Genomic DNA, 15,023 nt, shown 5'->3' with positions numbered 1-15,023 from the left:
CAAATGAATCCAACCCAATCCATTTCAGGTATAGCAAATGTAGGTAAATTGGCAAAATGGCACAGAAAGTGAGCAGTACAGCTACTGGTGTGGTAGCTGCAGATGGTAGCTAGGTCACAACCACTCATGGATAAACCTCTTCCTTTGGCTGAAACAACACCAGCCAGATCTGCAGACGTGAGCCAAGGTGTTGAAAGAGATCCTGAAGTGTGTTCACCAGATGCACTTAGTTTTCATTTCAGAGGTACACTTTCCTAAGAAGAGGCAACCAGTGGCAGAGCTTCCCCTACCTGAGGAACCTCTGCTTTCTCCACTAATCCCACAGCGCACACACATCAGCTGTTGTTATTCAGTTCACTCTTCCAGTGGTCTTTACTCCAGAGTTGATAAATGACTGCTCCTCCCAGCTAAAATAATCCTGTGAAGATCCAAAGCCATTTAATGTCACAGAACACCGCTGTTATTTTGCAGCCTGCTTGAAAGAGGCAGGTATTTCACAAACTAAACAGGAATACAAGGGCCCAAAGCTGAAGCCCTTGCTAAAATCAGAAATAAAGAAAAGTTTGGGCAGGATTAGAGTAACAAAGGGACTAAAGGAACAACAACAGCAAATAATACCATCTCAGTACTCTTACAGCTTCATGAATTTATTAATTGAGTACAGGGACATGATGAGATACATTAAACGCTTGAAGAACAAAATAATCAGCAGACAGATCCACTTCGAGATTACCAGGAGATGATTGTAACCAGAATATCTAATAAAAGAATATGTGTAAATCAGAAGCGTAAAACAGTCAGTGCCCCACATTACCACAAAAGGATCAACCTGCTTTATATTAAAAAATAAATAAATGAAATAGAAAAAAAACACAGGGAAAGTTGAACTCTTGTTTTTAACCATGTTAGAATATATATATATACTTTGCTCACATAAGTGAACGTTCATTCTCTCTTACAGTGAAGACAGAGCATTACAGGGTTTTATTACAGATACGAGTTGCGAAATAAGAAGCAAAGCTAAAGCCATCCACTGGTATTTATTTTCACTGTGTGTTTGCTGTTACAAGACGTTGAGTTTTAGAGGATGTCTCACATCTGTGAGCTGTGCAGGAACTAATGAACTCTGCCTTTTTATTTCTTCTTAAACAGTAAAAATAGTTTCGGTTCTATTTTTCTGTCTTGCTCATACTGCTGCTTATCAGCAGAGCATCTTTTGTGGTTAGCAAAAATCAAAACGCATGACCAAAGCTCCCAGAGTCTATTTATCATGTGCTCCCAAGGTTTTAGGCATACAAGCATCTTATCACAATGAAGACAGGGTGAGAATCAGCGGAGTGAAAACAAAGCAGATACTTTCTTCCCTGACATTTAGAACACACAAAAAAAAATAAACTCTTTCCACACTGTAGTCAACACAAGGAGACATATAGAGAACAATTCTACTAATAGTCCAGTTCCTGGGTTACTTTATTGCTCTGCTTAATTTAACGTAATGGCTATATTTCCATCATCACTGTAGCAGCCTACCCCGTTGTACTCACCTCAGATGGTTTTGTATTTTATTGTATCTGTATCTATTTCACGCTACTGTTACAGAACAAAAGATAAAGCTTCTGGAAGATCAGATGAAGTGCTACAGTAGTTTCAGATCCAGCAGATACTGTTTCAGCTACAGTGGTCGTGTTTGTTCATGTCGTAGCAGGTTATTCCACAACTCACTTTCACACTTCATCCCTTGGCACATCCTTACTCCACTCATTCCTGCTGTAAGCAACAAGGCAAACTGATGACTCCTTGTCTCAGGTGCAGACCGATTCATGCCATAATATTTGTTTCTAATGATCACACTCTGGCTTCTGCATCTCTTTGAGCTGGGAGTTAGAGCAATGATTTTACTCTGCAGCTGGGACAGGCACGTTTAATGTCGGTCTCCCCAAGCCAGCATCACACCGAAAGAACCCTACCAGCCTTATTGGTTCCCAGAGACACATGGCTTCACCATCAATATTTCCATCAGACAAAATAACAACAAAAAAAACAATGCTAACATTAAGCTGTGAAATCAAGGAAACAGACATCAACCTGTAGATACCCCTCACACCATCTACAACAAATCGCATTGGTTTCCCATTCATTAAAAACTGCTTCTTCCAGCCTCCTTTTGTTGCAATCTCGCTGAACAACACAAGTGTCACCATCAGCCAGACAGCTTTCAATTGACACAAAACAGTGCAAGCAGATTTTCGGTTCAATTGTAGAAACATCATGATAATGTTTACTTACCCATGTGCTGGAAACATACGTGACATTGCCTGCAACACCAAAGGTGAGACGCTCTGGGAGCCCTATGGAAATGTGCACCCATGCAGCTGAAGAGCACAGGCCAGGAAGAAGGGAACTTTGTAGCCTTATGCAAGGAAGAAAACAGCCTTTGCAATGCACACTGCCACAAGAGATCCCCCAGAGAGCTGAGGAATGCAAATGCAGAAACCCTGACAGAAAAAGACTGTTTTCATTTGAGGCACCAGGCAATACGGATTGTGTCCATATTCTTAGAAATTGCATAAAGCTTGGCCATACTGACCACAATTCTTAAATGTACATTTCTAAGGACGTAACGTCCCTTGAACACATACATAACTTCCATTTAATTAACAGCAGTTACACACGCATATGTCAGAAGCATACATTCGTTGTTTTACCTGCAGCATTTTAAAACATACATGCTACATTAACCTGTCTGCATTTATCTCTGCTCTGCATATGAAGAAACAGACACTGCAAACCAAGGCCAGCAAGGATACTAAGGTACAAGGCATGCCTGGGAATGCGCAAATGCATATAGAACAAACTAGATAACATCCAAAAGAGGGCAGGGGAAGGTGAGAATGTGATGGGGAATAACAGAGCAGTCAGAGTGGTGAATAAACTGAATGCGAAACTCCTGCTCACACCATGTTGCCTGTTAGAAGTAAGGATGCCCAAAGGCTCTGGCAGGAGGTGGGTTTCAGAAGATACCAAACCAATGCACACTGAAGTGACCTCTGCAACTGATTGCCACCAGAGCTTGTGGGGGAAGGGATACAAAAGACTCAAAACAACACACAAACTCATGGACAGCAGATGTCTAATAGGACAGTAAAAAGATTGGGCATGTACGTATCCTCCAGCAACTCTTCTGTGTACAGCAAACAGAAAATGGCCTTGATTATCTGCTTTTCCTCAGAGAATGCCAGCTAAGCCAGATGAATCATTCAGGGCACACCAGGGCAGCGCCGCAGGTGGTTATTTCATATCTTCAGGAGCTTCTGCCTTCATCCTGGAAGAAGCCAGCCTTCCCTGGGAAGCCAGGCCTACATAGCTTTCACTCTTGTAAAACAAGTTATGAAAAAGCAACAAAAACAATTTTCAAGCCAAGGCAGGGATTGAAACTAACTTTTCATATACTCTTCACTTCATATAATTATAAGAAGCTTCCAAGACAAAGCGCAGCACTATCTTCCTTTACTTCATTGCCCACTCGTAAGAACAAAGTGAAATTCAGAACCTCTGCTTCAACGTTATGCTACTCAAGGATAATGCTATTTTCCTCAAAGAACAGAGCAACTTCAAAGGCAACATTTCCAAAAGACAATGATGGGAATTGAATTTCTAAAGCAACTGAATTCACAAATGCAAAGAAAACACTAGAAAGCATGCTCTGGATCCCACAGAATCAGTGCTAAGCTCTGCGTCACCCATACACTTGCTCTTAAGTGGAAAAATACTTATCCCTATTATTTCTATTATTGAGATTATTTCATACAGTACAGAAGTAAATCATGGGAAAGGCTCAGCACTAGTGACCCTAATGGGATCAGTATACCATCACCGGATGTCTCTGCATACAGAGATTCATTATTTTCTACCTGTCAAGTAATCATTTTGTGTTTGCTTACTCATCCCAAGTAGCTCCTAAAAAAAGAATAAAATCAAGTCTTTAAGAAGCTCAAGCATTTCACTTTAATGCCTGAATCTCGATCTTGCTTTTCCTTAGCCCAAAGAAAAACACCTTAGACTTCTGTCACATCTTAGATTTCTGTCATAATATTTCCATTCTACAGACATACAACTTCATTAATTTCTATACAATTAGGATCCGTTCCAATATTAAATAAGACAATCAAAAAGCTACTCATATGAGAAGACAACTCCGAGCCAAGGCTTCAGGGCTTGGCTTTATTTCAAGTCTTAAAAAAGATGTGTTAAGATAAAAAAAAAAAAAAGAGAGAGAGAAACTAAGATAAATGTTTCTCATCCTCTTTCTTTATATATATGCTTATCGTTTGATTTACATTGCTCACAATTGCTGCTTGCAGACTCAGCAAAATTGGAATATATGTAGCAGCTTCAATATGAAATGCTTTCTTGTCAACTAAGTGTATGAAAACACCTGCGTTAATTTCCACCCCCCCTACTTTCAGTTTCATATAAACTCACATGAAACACCAAACCTGTAGAACTCACAGAATGACCCAGACTGAAAAGGAGCACTGTGGTCACCCTGTCCAACTGGGTGCTCACAGCAGAGCCCACCATGCATTGGCATCAGGGTGCTTAAGGGCCCCGTCAGCTAAACATTAAAACTCCCCAGCAATGGTAGCTCCCTAGTATCTCTAGTGAATCTGTCCCAGTGGCTGACCGCTCTCATTTTGAAGTACTTTCATAATAAGTAATGACAATTTTGTGCCCACTGCCTCTTATATTTCCCCCCTGTACCTCCACAGAGTCCAACTCTGTTTTCTCCATAAGCAGCCATCATGGAGTTTTAAGTGGAAGGGAGATCTCACCTTGATCTCCTCTGAGAAACTGAGTGCACTCAGCACTTCCTTTCATGCCATGAGCTCCATCCCCTGACCATCTTGGTGAGCCTCCACTGCACTGCATTCAGATTGTAAACCTCTGCCCTCACCTAGGGAACCCAGATTTGGAGGCAGGTCTCTATACATGCCACTGAAGTCCAAAAGCAGTAGGAAAACATCCATCTACCTGCTACCTAACCTCTTGCTAAGCAGTCTGCTATGTCATCAACACTCATCACAACAGTGGTACAATGACGACTGATACTTCACTTGTCAAAAAAATTCCCATGACAACATTAGATGATAATCAATAGTCATTAGATAGTCATTAGATGATAATTTTTTTTATTTTTGAAATAATAATAATAAAAAGGAATAATATTCAAAACAGGCCAAAGACACAAAGTGAATTTGGGTTTTTTATTACTTCCATATGAATTCACCAGCTTCTTATTGTAGTGCTTTTAGTCATAAACAGTAGTTTACGCAAGCTGTTTTTTTACACAGATGATACACCAGATCACTAACCCCGCTAAGGACAGATCTTGGCTTCTTAGAGGAAATAAGCCATGCTCTCTAAAGATCACAAGCTGAAAGGTGAAGCTCTGACCTATTCAACCTGTCAGACCCTCAGGCTATGAACACACAACACAGCGGCAGCAGAGTCAATAGAAAAATCACCTTTTCTTTCCAAAAATTATAGGAAGCAAATCTTCAAAATCAAAATCATTTACTCAAGCCTGCTTAAGCTTTTGAGTAAACTATAGTTAAATTAATTGCTGTCTTTCTTAAAAATATCCGTGCAACTCCTCTGCTAAATGCTAATGAAATGTTTAACATCAACCCTAGTTACACTTGAACACTGTTTTCAACACTATATTCTGAAAATAAAAATCAATCTGTTTAAAAACTTATTCTCCTTCACACAAATGCATGCTTTAACTTTCTCCTCAAATCTCATAGAAAAATGGCGTAATATGGTCATATAGTTTTTACTGTGTTTCATTAAACACCAGGATAACACAAAAACATCGTAATGTAGCTTACAATCCTCTAGTAATAAGAGAAAAACAAAATCATGACATAATAAATATACAAGGACCTGCCATTAAAACCCAATCCAAGATCCACTGATGGAGTTCATGGGAGACTTCCCATTAAATTCCACGTGTTTTGGAATGAGGTACCAAGATAAATGTTAAACAGTGAAAGAAAGAGAAGTCAAAACTTACCCATGAATTCAATTCCTAAATGGTCTGCTGTACCCAAGAAAGCATGTAAAAGAAAAACAAAAAAAAAAAAAAAAAAAAAAAAAACAACAACAAGAAAAGGGAAATGTTAGACTGGAAAGTAAATACCCTCTCTGTCATCATTTGTACCATTTGATATTTTATGGCTGTGCTGCAGAACTCAACACCACTTCAGGGACCCAGTCTATGAGTATTAGTCAAAAAGGAGCAACCTTAAGTCAGAACTCTAGAATGTGGACCTGCCACATAAGGCAAGAGTGTCTGGGGATGGATGCAAACACTCATTCTCACTGTTACTATACTTACTGAACTGCCTTAAACTGGCTAATTACAGGAATTTATTCTCTCTTGCTACTGAAAATTCTCTCTTAATACGGTACCATCTTTAGTTAAGTAAAGTTCTTGCTTTCAGTTTCTCTTAAGAAGATCAAGAACTAGACAAAGAAATGAAACGCTTTCACTAAGTTTTGCAGCTCTCATTATGCTACAGCAGCCACTCTCTCGTCCAACTCGATAGCGCTGCTGCAATCTGTTCCATAACAGAGAGCTGACTTCGGGAGATAGTAGATGCCACCTATTTGCCATCTGACTGGTACACACAGCAATAATTTCTAGAAACTTACAAGCAGCAAATCTTCTGTTTATTTCAAGCATAGGCTGAATTTGCCATATGGAGCTCAAAAGACCTCACGACCCCTTTTCAAGTGACTAATTACAGTATGATTCTGTTGCCAAAAATGTTACAGTGCAAAGTAGACTTTAATTTATGAAAAGTCTTTATTAAGTTGATAGGAAGTGTGTTTAAATTGCTATTTGGTAAAAAAAAATGACAGAAGTTATTTTAGAGGATCAGGGCAATAGAAAAACTTAAAACTGACTCCTCAGTGGGTTGAAATCCAAATTGGTACTGCAGAAAACCAGACATTCTTCAAGGGTGCAAACCACAGTTCTCTTCTGCGCTGAACTTGAAACGTGTTACTTTAAAATGGGAAGTCATCATTTGGATTATGAAGAGCCAAGAAGGACTTTTTTTTCCCCCCCTGAGGGAAATGCAATGTTTTCCTTTAAAGTCTATTAAAAGCAAAATATATTAATTATTTCTGCCTTCCTTTCAATTCACAGTCACATTTCCTTAAGACAGAGCAGGTTAATACATTACTTTTCCCAAGCAAGGCTGAGCCAGGCTATGATCTTTCAGGCAGTGCATAGAGCTCCACAAAGCAAGTGGGCATTAACGCATCCAATGGTTACTTTCAAAAAGCTACTTCAGAATTACACAGCAAATCCACAAGAAAATTTCCCAACGTAAACAGAACAGTAACTCCAGACACTACAAAATGAATAGTCAGACCTGGCACCTTAGATGAGAACGTGAGATACTCCATGTTCTTTTGAAAGCAGTGGGAGTAACTTGCCTCCCAATCCTTCCAGCAAAAAGCATTGGACTTTAGCTTGACTGATTCACTTCATATACCAGAACTTAGGACACAGCTCCTAAACTCTATATGTATCCACATGGAAAAAACCCAAAATGCATCTCAAAAGAAAATAATGTAAGGTAACGCTATGTGGTATCAACATCTTGCTGGCTTGGAGTCAGGACAGATGCATTACCCAAGTCCAGCAACACCATAATGAGTCTTCTATTACCAGTATTAAAGACATGCATATATGTATTATATGTATAGAATGTTAACATGAAATTAAAGCCATACATATATGTATTATAAGTATGTAACTTGACATACAAAGTTAAAACCATACATACATTCGACATTGCAGTGTTCTCATCAATATTCTTGCATTCAGATACTCACACTGCATGCAAATACCCCTAATACAACTGATGCAGAAACATAACTTCTTGAAGAACATAAGATCAGAAATATGAGAAGGGCATTCAACGTGCTATAGTTGCAGAGCTGTACCTCACTTTTCTTCTTCTAATTTCCCCTTCCTATAAAATCCACAAATATTACCCGCCTGCAAGAATTCACATTCTTGCATCTTTTGCTAAGATAACTGCTTACATTTAAAAAAGGATAATGGAGATCAAAACACAATAAACCAGTCCTCTAGGAAGCCAAGGATATCCATACATGAAGACCAAGCTGTATTATCTTTTTATATCTATATAGAAATCGCTGATAAACCCTTCTTACCCAAGTGGGCTACACATGTTCTCTACACGGCAGTTTTCAATTTGCTGCCTGCAGTCTCCTTCATGGAATACACCAACACAGTTAGAAGGCAGTTATCTCAAAAAGTGTCTATAAAATACACCTTTCTGTTTAAAGCACAGAAAGGGTTTTACTTCTGGAGTGGTTTATGTGTAGGGAGAAACAAGTGTAACCCATAGGCTTCCTTGAAAATACTGGGGAGGAAGGGGCATTTGTTAGGTTATGTATTTTAAATATCTCACTGCTTGGAAAGCAACCTGAACAACCAACGTAACATACATTGCAGATAAAGTTGATAGACAGAGATGATGATAAAGGATGTCTAACGGGATAAACCCTTACAGCAAAGTATCTAAGCCATCCACCTATTAAGCACAGCTATACAAATTCTGTAGGCAGAATCCTGGAAACAGAAAACCAATTAATAATCCCTGTGCAATCAAAGCTCTGTGCTGTTCCATGACCGTGGTCACTTGCAGGTTTTGGGAAGAGCCTTGATACCCAGGGCCCCTGCACCCAAATCCATTATCAGGAGGTCACCTGTGGCATGCAGCTGGGGCCTGTGCGTGTCCCACTGACTGGAAGTGTCAAAGCGCTACTGGTAACAGTAGTGCCCCAAACTTGCAACACACTAGCACTACTCAAAAACACTGGTAAACTCGCGTGGATTTTGTTCTGGCTTGTTTGTTGTTTTCTTTTTCTTTTAACAGTCTGGTTTTTATCATTCTATAATTCCAAGGGACATTCTCAGAACCAGACCTCTCCTGCCGTCAGGAAGGAGACCCATTCAGCAGGCACGTATTAAGAGATCACCAGGGCTTGCACAGCCAGGCACCAGGGAAAGAAAGCAAGCTCTGGTGCTGACCAAAGGCTAAGCTGAGCACCAAAATGCAGAATCCCACTCCCAGCATGGCACCATGGAGTAAAAGACTGTATTCCTACATGACCACAACACACGTGATAAACTGCATCCCAATATTACATTAGAGACAGAAAGGAGAGTGCCAAGCCATTCACCATCAGGTGATGGAGGATCTCCAAGGCCTTAGTTCAACAAAAATGTGTATGAGTGATAGAGTACATCCATCAGTGTACTGGAATGTGGGCTCTGCTACCCAAAAGGGCTCATTAACAAAATAATGCAAATGTATTTTGTTTTTGTTACTGTGATTTCTTTTCTTTCTTGTATGGTTTTATTCTGAGGAACTAATAGACAGGAAGACTATTAACTTTTATATTTAATGTTATGAATATATCTGCATTTTGTTGCTGATGTGGGAAAACTACTGAGCCTTATAGTCCTTGTACTTACTGAATTTGTTGCTAATACTAAAGCCATTTTAATTTACTCTTCATGATTAGATCCACTCATGGGAATCCTTGATAACAAGCACAAGAGAAGATAAACTTGTACCTGCTTACATATCAATTTATTAAAGCTTCGTATGTAATGTGCAGCCTTGGGTCTGGATTACGGTTAGCTGGAGCTTATGTCTTAGCCACTTTAATGTGGACTTATTTCTTCTGGTTAAAGAATGGTTTCAGTACTTCATGTGCATTCTAACTTACACTATGAAAAGAAATATAAACCCAACACCTAAAAGTCTCCCATCTGTAGAAGAAAAATATTCAGTATTAAAATAATCACCGTACATAGTTATAGACGTTTAAATCTGCACTAAAAATAGGCGGACTTAAATACGAAGGAGACATATTTATAATATGAATGCAAAGTACTTCCCCCCCGTAAATGAAGTTTATTGTTTCCAATTAACTCATAAGGTCTGCCCAGTTGACCTTGGTAGTTTACTGTCTTGAACAAGAAAATGCCACACAAGAATATGTTGCAAACTATGCTGGACCACTCCAGTATTCTTAATTCAGATTGTTTGGTTAAAGGGAACAAGACAGAGTTTAAGGCCAATCAAACTGTCTGAAGAATGAACGTGAATTTCCCTAGCAATAGCTGGGCAGTTCACTGCATGTTAGCTGATGTAAATGTACCGAATATTCCACCAATTTGTTCCAACTACATTAAGACACAATGGTGAGAATTCCATGTAATACACCCCCCTTAAGAAAAACAAGAAGAAACCCACAAACCAAGCACATTATTTATATAAAGCTTCACAATGCATATGTTTTCAGTGTGAACAATGATAAACTACTGACATTCTGAATTTGTACAGTTAGGGTTAACTGTATTTTAAACTAAATTAAAATCCTCAGTCCACGAAACTGAATATTGAAAACTATGTTCTAAGGTTAATGACCTTCTCCTCTTTTTTTTTTTTTTTTTTTTTTTTTTTTTTTTTTTATTTATTTTTTCCTTTGGAAGGAAGGAAAAAAAATAGATTTTCCTTGAATATCTATACGACTGCAGAGGTTAGTGCAGCCTCCAGCTAGAAACTCCCACCTACTATCAATTCTGTAACAAAGGAGCATTTGAAAAACATCCAGCAAAACCTCTCTTAATATAAATAATACACAGGGCTGAATAATTGAATAAACTATTGATTTACTCTCCCTATGAATGACAGACAAATGCTCCTGGCTGTTTTACATCATGAAAGTTGAAAGGCTTTTTCTGACTTCTGAAAATAAATACCAGCAATGCTGCCATCTTCACAGGTTGTAGACATGTTAGAAGCTTGAACTACTTAACTCACCTGCAGCATGCAGGCTCACAGAGGCCCGTTCTCTGTCATTTTAAAGACATCAAATTATCATCTCTACAGCTAATAGAAAAAAGTTACTTCTCTTTAATGCAAAAAGCTGGATTTTAATGAACAACTTTAGTCTCATAGAACAACGTAGACAATCTGCACTGACATCCATAGTTTGTAAATCAGTACAGTTTTTCATCCTAGAGTAGAATTTTTTTTCATTACCGCTATAAATCTAAATAAATCCTAAAAATCTAATGCTATCTCAGTAAAAATGAGTAACTACACTAAATGGAAATGAAGCTGCCTGTATAGTTATTCTTCAAGTTTTCTCTAAAGGTAAGGTGAAAGTCCTAAGTTAATGTGACAAGTCTGTAACCAATTCTTCTCACCCAATCTAGTGCAACTGCAGTAAACACTGAACAACACATTGTGTCTCGCTGACTGTGAGTAACAGATATAACCAAAGATTCTGCTAAGTTCTCCTAGAAAAAAAAAAAAAAAAAATCAATCAGTCAATCCATTTTTCACTGATATCCTGAAGTTTTGGTAGATCAGAAAAAGCCGGTACTAAAACTGAAAATTAAAACAAACTACATGAAGACAAAACACTGAAGTAACTATGTGACCTGCTTCTATGATTCTGAATTACTGTCTTGGGCTTCTGCAGCATCTTGCTCCCTTGCTCCATCAATGACTACACTCATCCTGCAGTCACAACCACCTCACCAGCGGTTATGGCTCTGCAACAACTGAGGAATCATCAGGAAAATAATGACAGCAATGCGCTCTCCTACCCATCCCTATGTCATTAACTCAGCGGTGCTCACGGAATCAAAATCTGCTCTGCCTGTAGTCCTTGTCCACCTCACGCAGCTCTTATCAAGACTTGCACAGGTGGGCTTGCCTTCATATGCAGGTATGCTGGTGAACGGATTTGATTGTACTAATCTCAATTGAGCATCTGTGAAATGCTGTAAGTAATTAGGCACTTCTGCTGCATTTCAATAGCTGCTGGCATGATAGTCAATCCTTTCAAAATGACAGTGCCTACACTGTAGAAGCTGGCCCTCCCCAACCACGTCATGAAAAACCCACATCAAGCTACTTAGAAGACAGGAATCATATTCTTGTCAAAACAAACAGAAACACTAGTACTTGCAAAACATATCGTTTAGAAAACATTTTGGAACTGTGTTTGAACTAGATTACTTATCTTGTCATAGGCTTATAATATTTCATTTGACTGCAGTGTTCTTTGGGAAAAAAAAAAAAAAAAAATCCTCTTCTGGTTAAATAAATGACAAAAAACCTCTTTTAAGGTGGAATAAGTCTACAAGTTTCCTAGAAATGACTACCGGGATTTCTGCCCTATTATTTCCAAGTGGATATTTGAGAATATAAGCCTGTAAAATATAACCAGCCTCACAGAAACAGTAGAGGAATTGCTAATAGCTCCCTCATCTTATGAGCATATGACATTTAATAAGCATTTATCATGCTAAATGTAACTTTATCCCTTCTACAGATCATTAAGCTGTCCTTCACTTCACTACTACAAGAAAATGTTGAGATGCAATCGTGGGTTACTGCTCTCCAAAGGCACAGCAAATTTTGTAAGTTTTTGTCAATTTCTTAAAACCTAATTACTTTCTTCAACTTCAGGACAAGGAATGTGCATCAATTTGTGGAAAATACAGCTTTATTCCCAAATGCACCAAGTAATTTGGTTCTACTGCAGTCAAAAAAAACCCAAACCTGAGCAACAAGCAGCCTCAGAATACAGCTATATACACCAAGACTTATACTGACTGAATTTAATGACTGAATACTGACTGAATTTAATGACTGAAATATACATCTCTACTCTGATGACAGGAAAATTTCCATATTTATTAATATCCATACTTATTTACATACGCCTAGATAATTGCTCTCATTTTTTTGCATAGCAGGATTCAGGAGGCTCAATTAAATATGAGGGTTACTTAGACCTTTTAGGAAGATGTTGGTTTTCATCTACCCTCATTCGGGAAGATACATTTCTTTAGGCATTCAGTGTAACCACATTCGCTGCACAAAGAAGACAGTCATATTACTTTGTTTTTAAATAATTCAGAACGAACCACAAGAATTATTTAAACTCACTCTAACTACACCATGCACTTACTGTGTGAGTCTTGCGCTTTATGTAAGAGGCTGCTTCATAGAGCAGCATTACTAAGGCTGATTTCCAGCAGTTCTGTGCTTCATGCTTGGATGATGATTAAAACACATAGGTTTTAATCAAAATTTTACCAGTGTTTCTGGCTTTTGCTGCCTATTGGGCTCTTTTGTCGCCTGTGTCTCAGGAGTCTCCAAAATTTATCAATACAAAGAACATCAGTGTTCTTCCAAATGGCACTGAGTCCTATCTAAGACCTAACTGTAAGAAACCAGGAATGGAAATCTCGCACTGTGGATCCAGCTGCAAGGTAACAATCCATGTATGTAACAGGGTTGCTCAGTATTCACTTCCATACACCTCCCCTATTTACTACAGAAAATAAATGAAAAAAAAAAAACCCAACATGCTTCATTTTTTCCTTCAAATTTTACAAGACTGTAAACCTGTCAGCTTTTAAGGACCTCCACTGTAGTGAACTTCATCATAAAACACAGCATTTGTCCAACATCTCTTGTGGTTCAATGGAGGAAATACCAAAAGGCAGTTGATGCAAATGCTACCATTACTGCACAACTCTCCCACGTCAGCACAAAAGATACACATCAAGGGAACAATGCCAAATCTGGGGCACATCTTACCTTTTTCAGTATTAACTCCCCCCCTACTTGTTTAACAGTTCAACTAACAGCTTCTTCAAAAAAGAAAATAAACCCACAACAATGGTTGCCCAGTGGGCTGTTTTTACTACATTCACTTCTTTTTTGGTATTAAACATCGGAGGGATCAAAAACTGCAGAAATAAAGTGGCTTCATAGATAGATGTACGGTTTGTCACATTTATCTGAAAATTTATATATAAAAAGATTTCTGCAGCTATCTTATTTAAAGCTGGTGAGAACTCACACAGGCATTTGAAGTGATTAGTTAACTTTATGATCCTGCTGTTTTCAGGTTGTCCCTGAAGGACAGGCACACTTCAGCGTTATCCTCCAAGAACTGTCTGAAACCCCCCCCCTGTGGAACCTTCCCTGCACTCCATCCTCTGAGACTGACCCAGTTCCAACAAGCCTTCACTGATGCCTGTAAATAATTTGTTAGAGCCAATCAATACTATGCCAGGCAGCTGGAAGACCACTCTAATTGAGACAGCAGCTCTGCAGTAAGCAGAGACCTATTCCTGAATCTCAGGTTTGGAAGTGAGATGAGTTGTTTGTAGGTTTGAAAAGTACAGAGTTGAGACATACTAACAAAGCACCAAGGAAATATGCCTTATCTGGAGCTCTAGCTATTCCAACTATGACACATTACTTCATGGACATCAGCTCACGCACCCTCCCAATATGCTCACAACCTGTGCTTACGATCCCACCTTTAGTATCAAACAGTAAAATAATCAATCAATATTATATCAATTTATCTTGCAAGCCAAAGTAGTACATGCAAATAGAACCAAGGCTTCTTTCTGTGCGTAAGATGCCTTGTTTGTGTCAAGTTTATGGAAATATATTCTACTTGGAAGTGCTTAATTAATAATGAAAGCAAACATATAGCAGCAAAATGAAAAGCAAACAATGACCATCAGATCTTCCTCAGTCTGAGCATCTAGTGAAAGCCATTTTAATTAAAAGATGAAAGATATATTTCAGATATGTGACATGAATTTATGGCATCTGATACCAGGTAGGTAGCAATCTGAAAAACATTTTAATTGCTCCTGTGATTAAATACTGTAGGTCTTGAAATTCTTTTCTAATATAAATTTCATGCTACTAAGTGATAAAGGAGTATGCTAAATGGAGTACAAAGGCTGTTTCAAGTGCTATTTCAGAGTTTTCTATTTTGTTTCACTGTCATTTCACAGAGCAACCAAATACTTAAAAAAAAATACTGAAAATTGAGGGAGGATGAATAATATA

The 15,023-nt window shown here is 38.4% G+C and overlaps 1 protein-coding gene across 1 annotated transcript in view; it reads right to left on the bottom strand.

The window, feature by feature from the left end:
* NRG3 (neuregulin 3) overlaps positions 1-15,023 on the bottom strand; it is a 344,050-nt gene that overhangs the window by 62,141 nt on the left and 266,886 nt on the right. The window contains exon 4 of the mRNA XM_072340660.1: positions 6,077-6,103. Within this exon, the coding sequence (XP_072196761.1) occupies positions 6,077-6,103 (27 nt within the window). The remainder of the gene's footprint in view (positions 1-6,076; positions 6,104-15,023) is intronic.

This window comes from Excalfactoria chinensis, chromosome 6 (genome assembly GCF_039878825.1).
Source record: "Excalfactoria chinensis isolate bCotChi1 chromosome 6, bCotChi1.hap2, whole genome shotgun sequence".
Classification (NCBI taxonomy): Eukaryota; Metazoa; Chordata; class Aves; order Galliformes; family Phasianidae; genus Excalfactoria; species Excalfactoria chinensis.
This window is presented reverse-complemented; position numbering and strand designations above follow the sequence as displayed.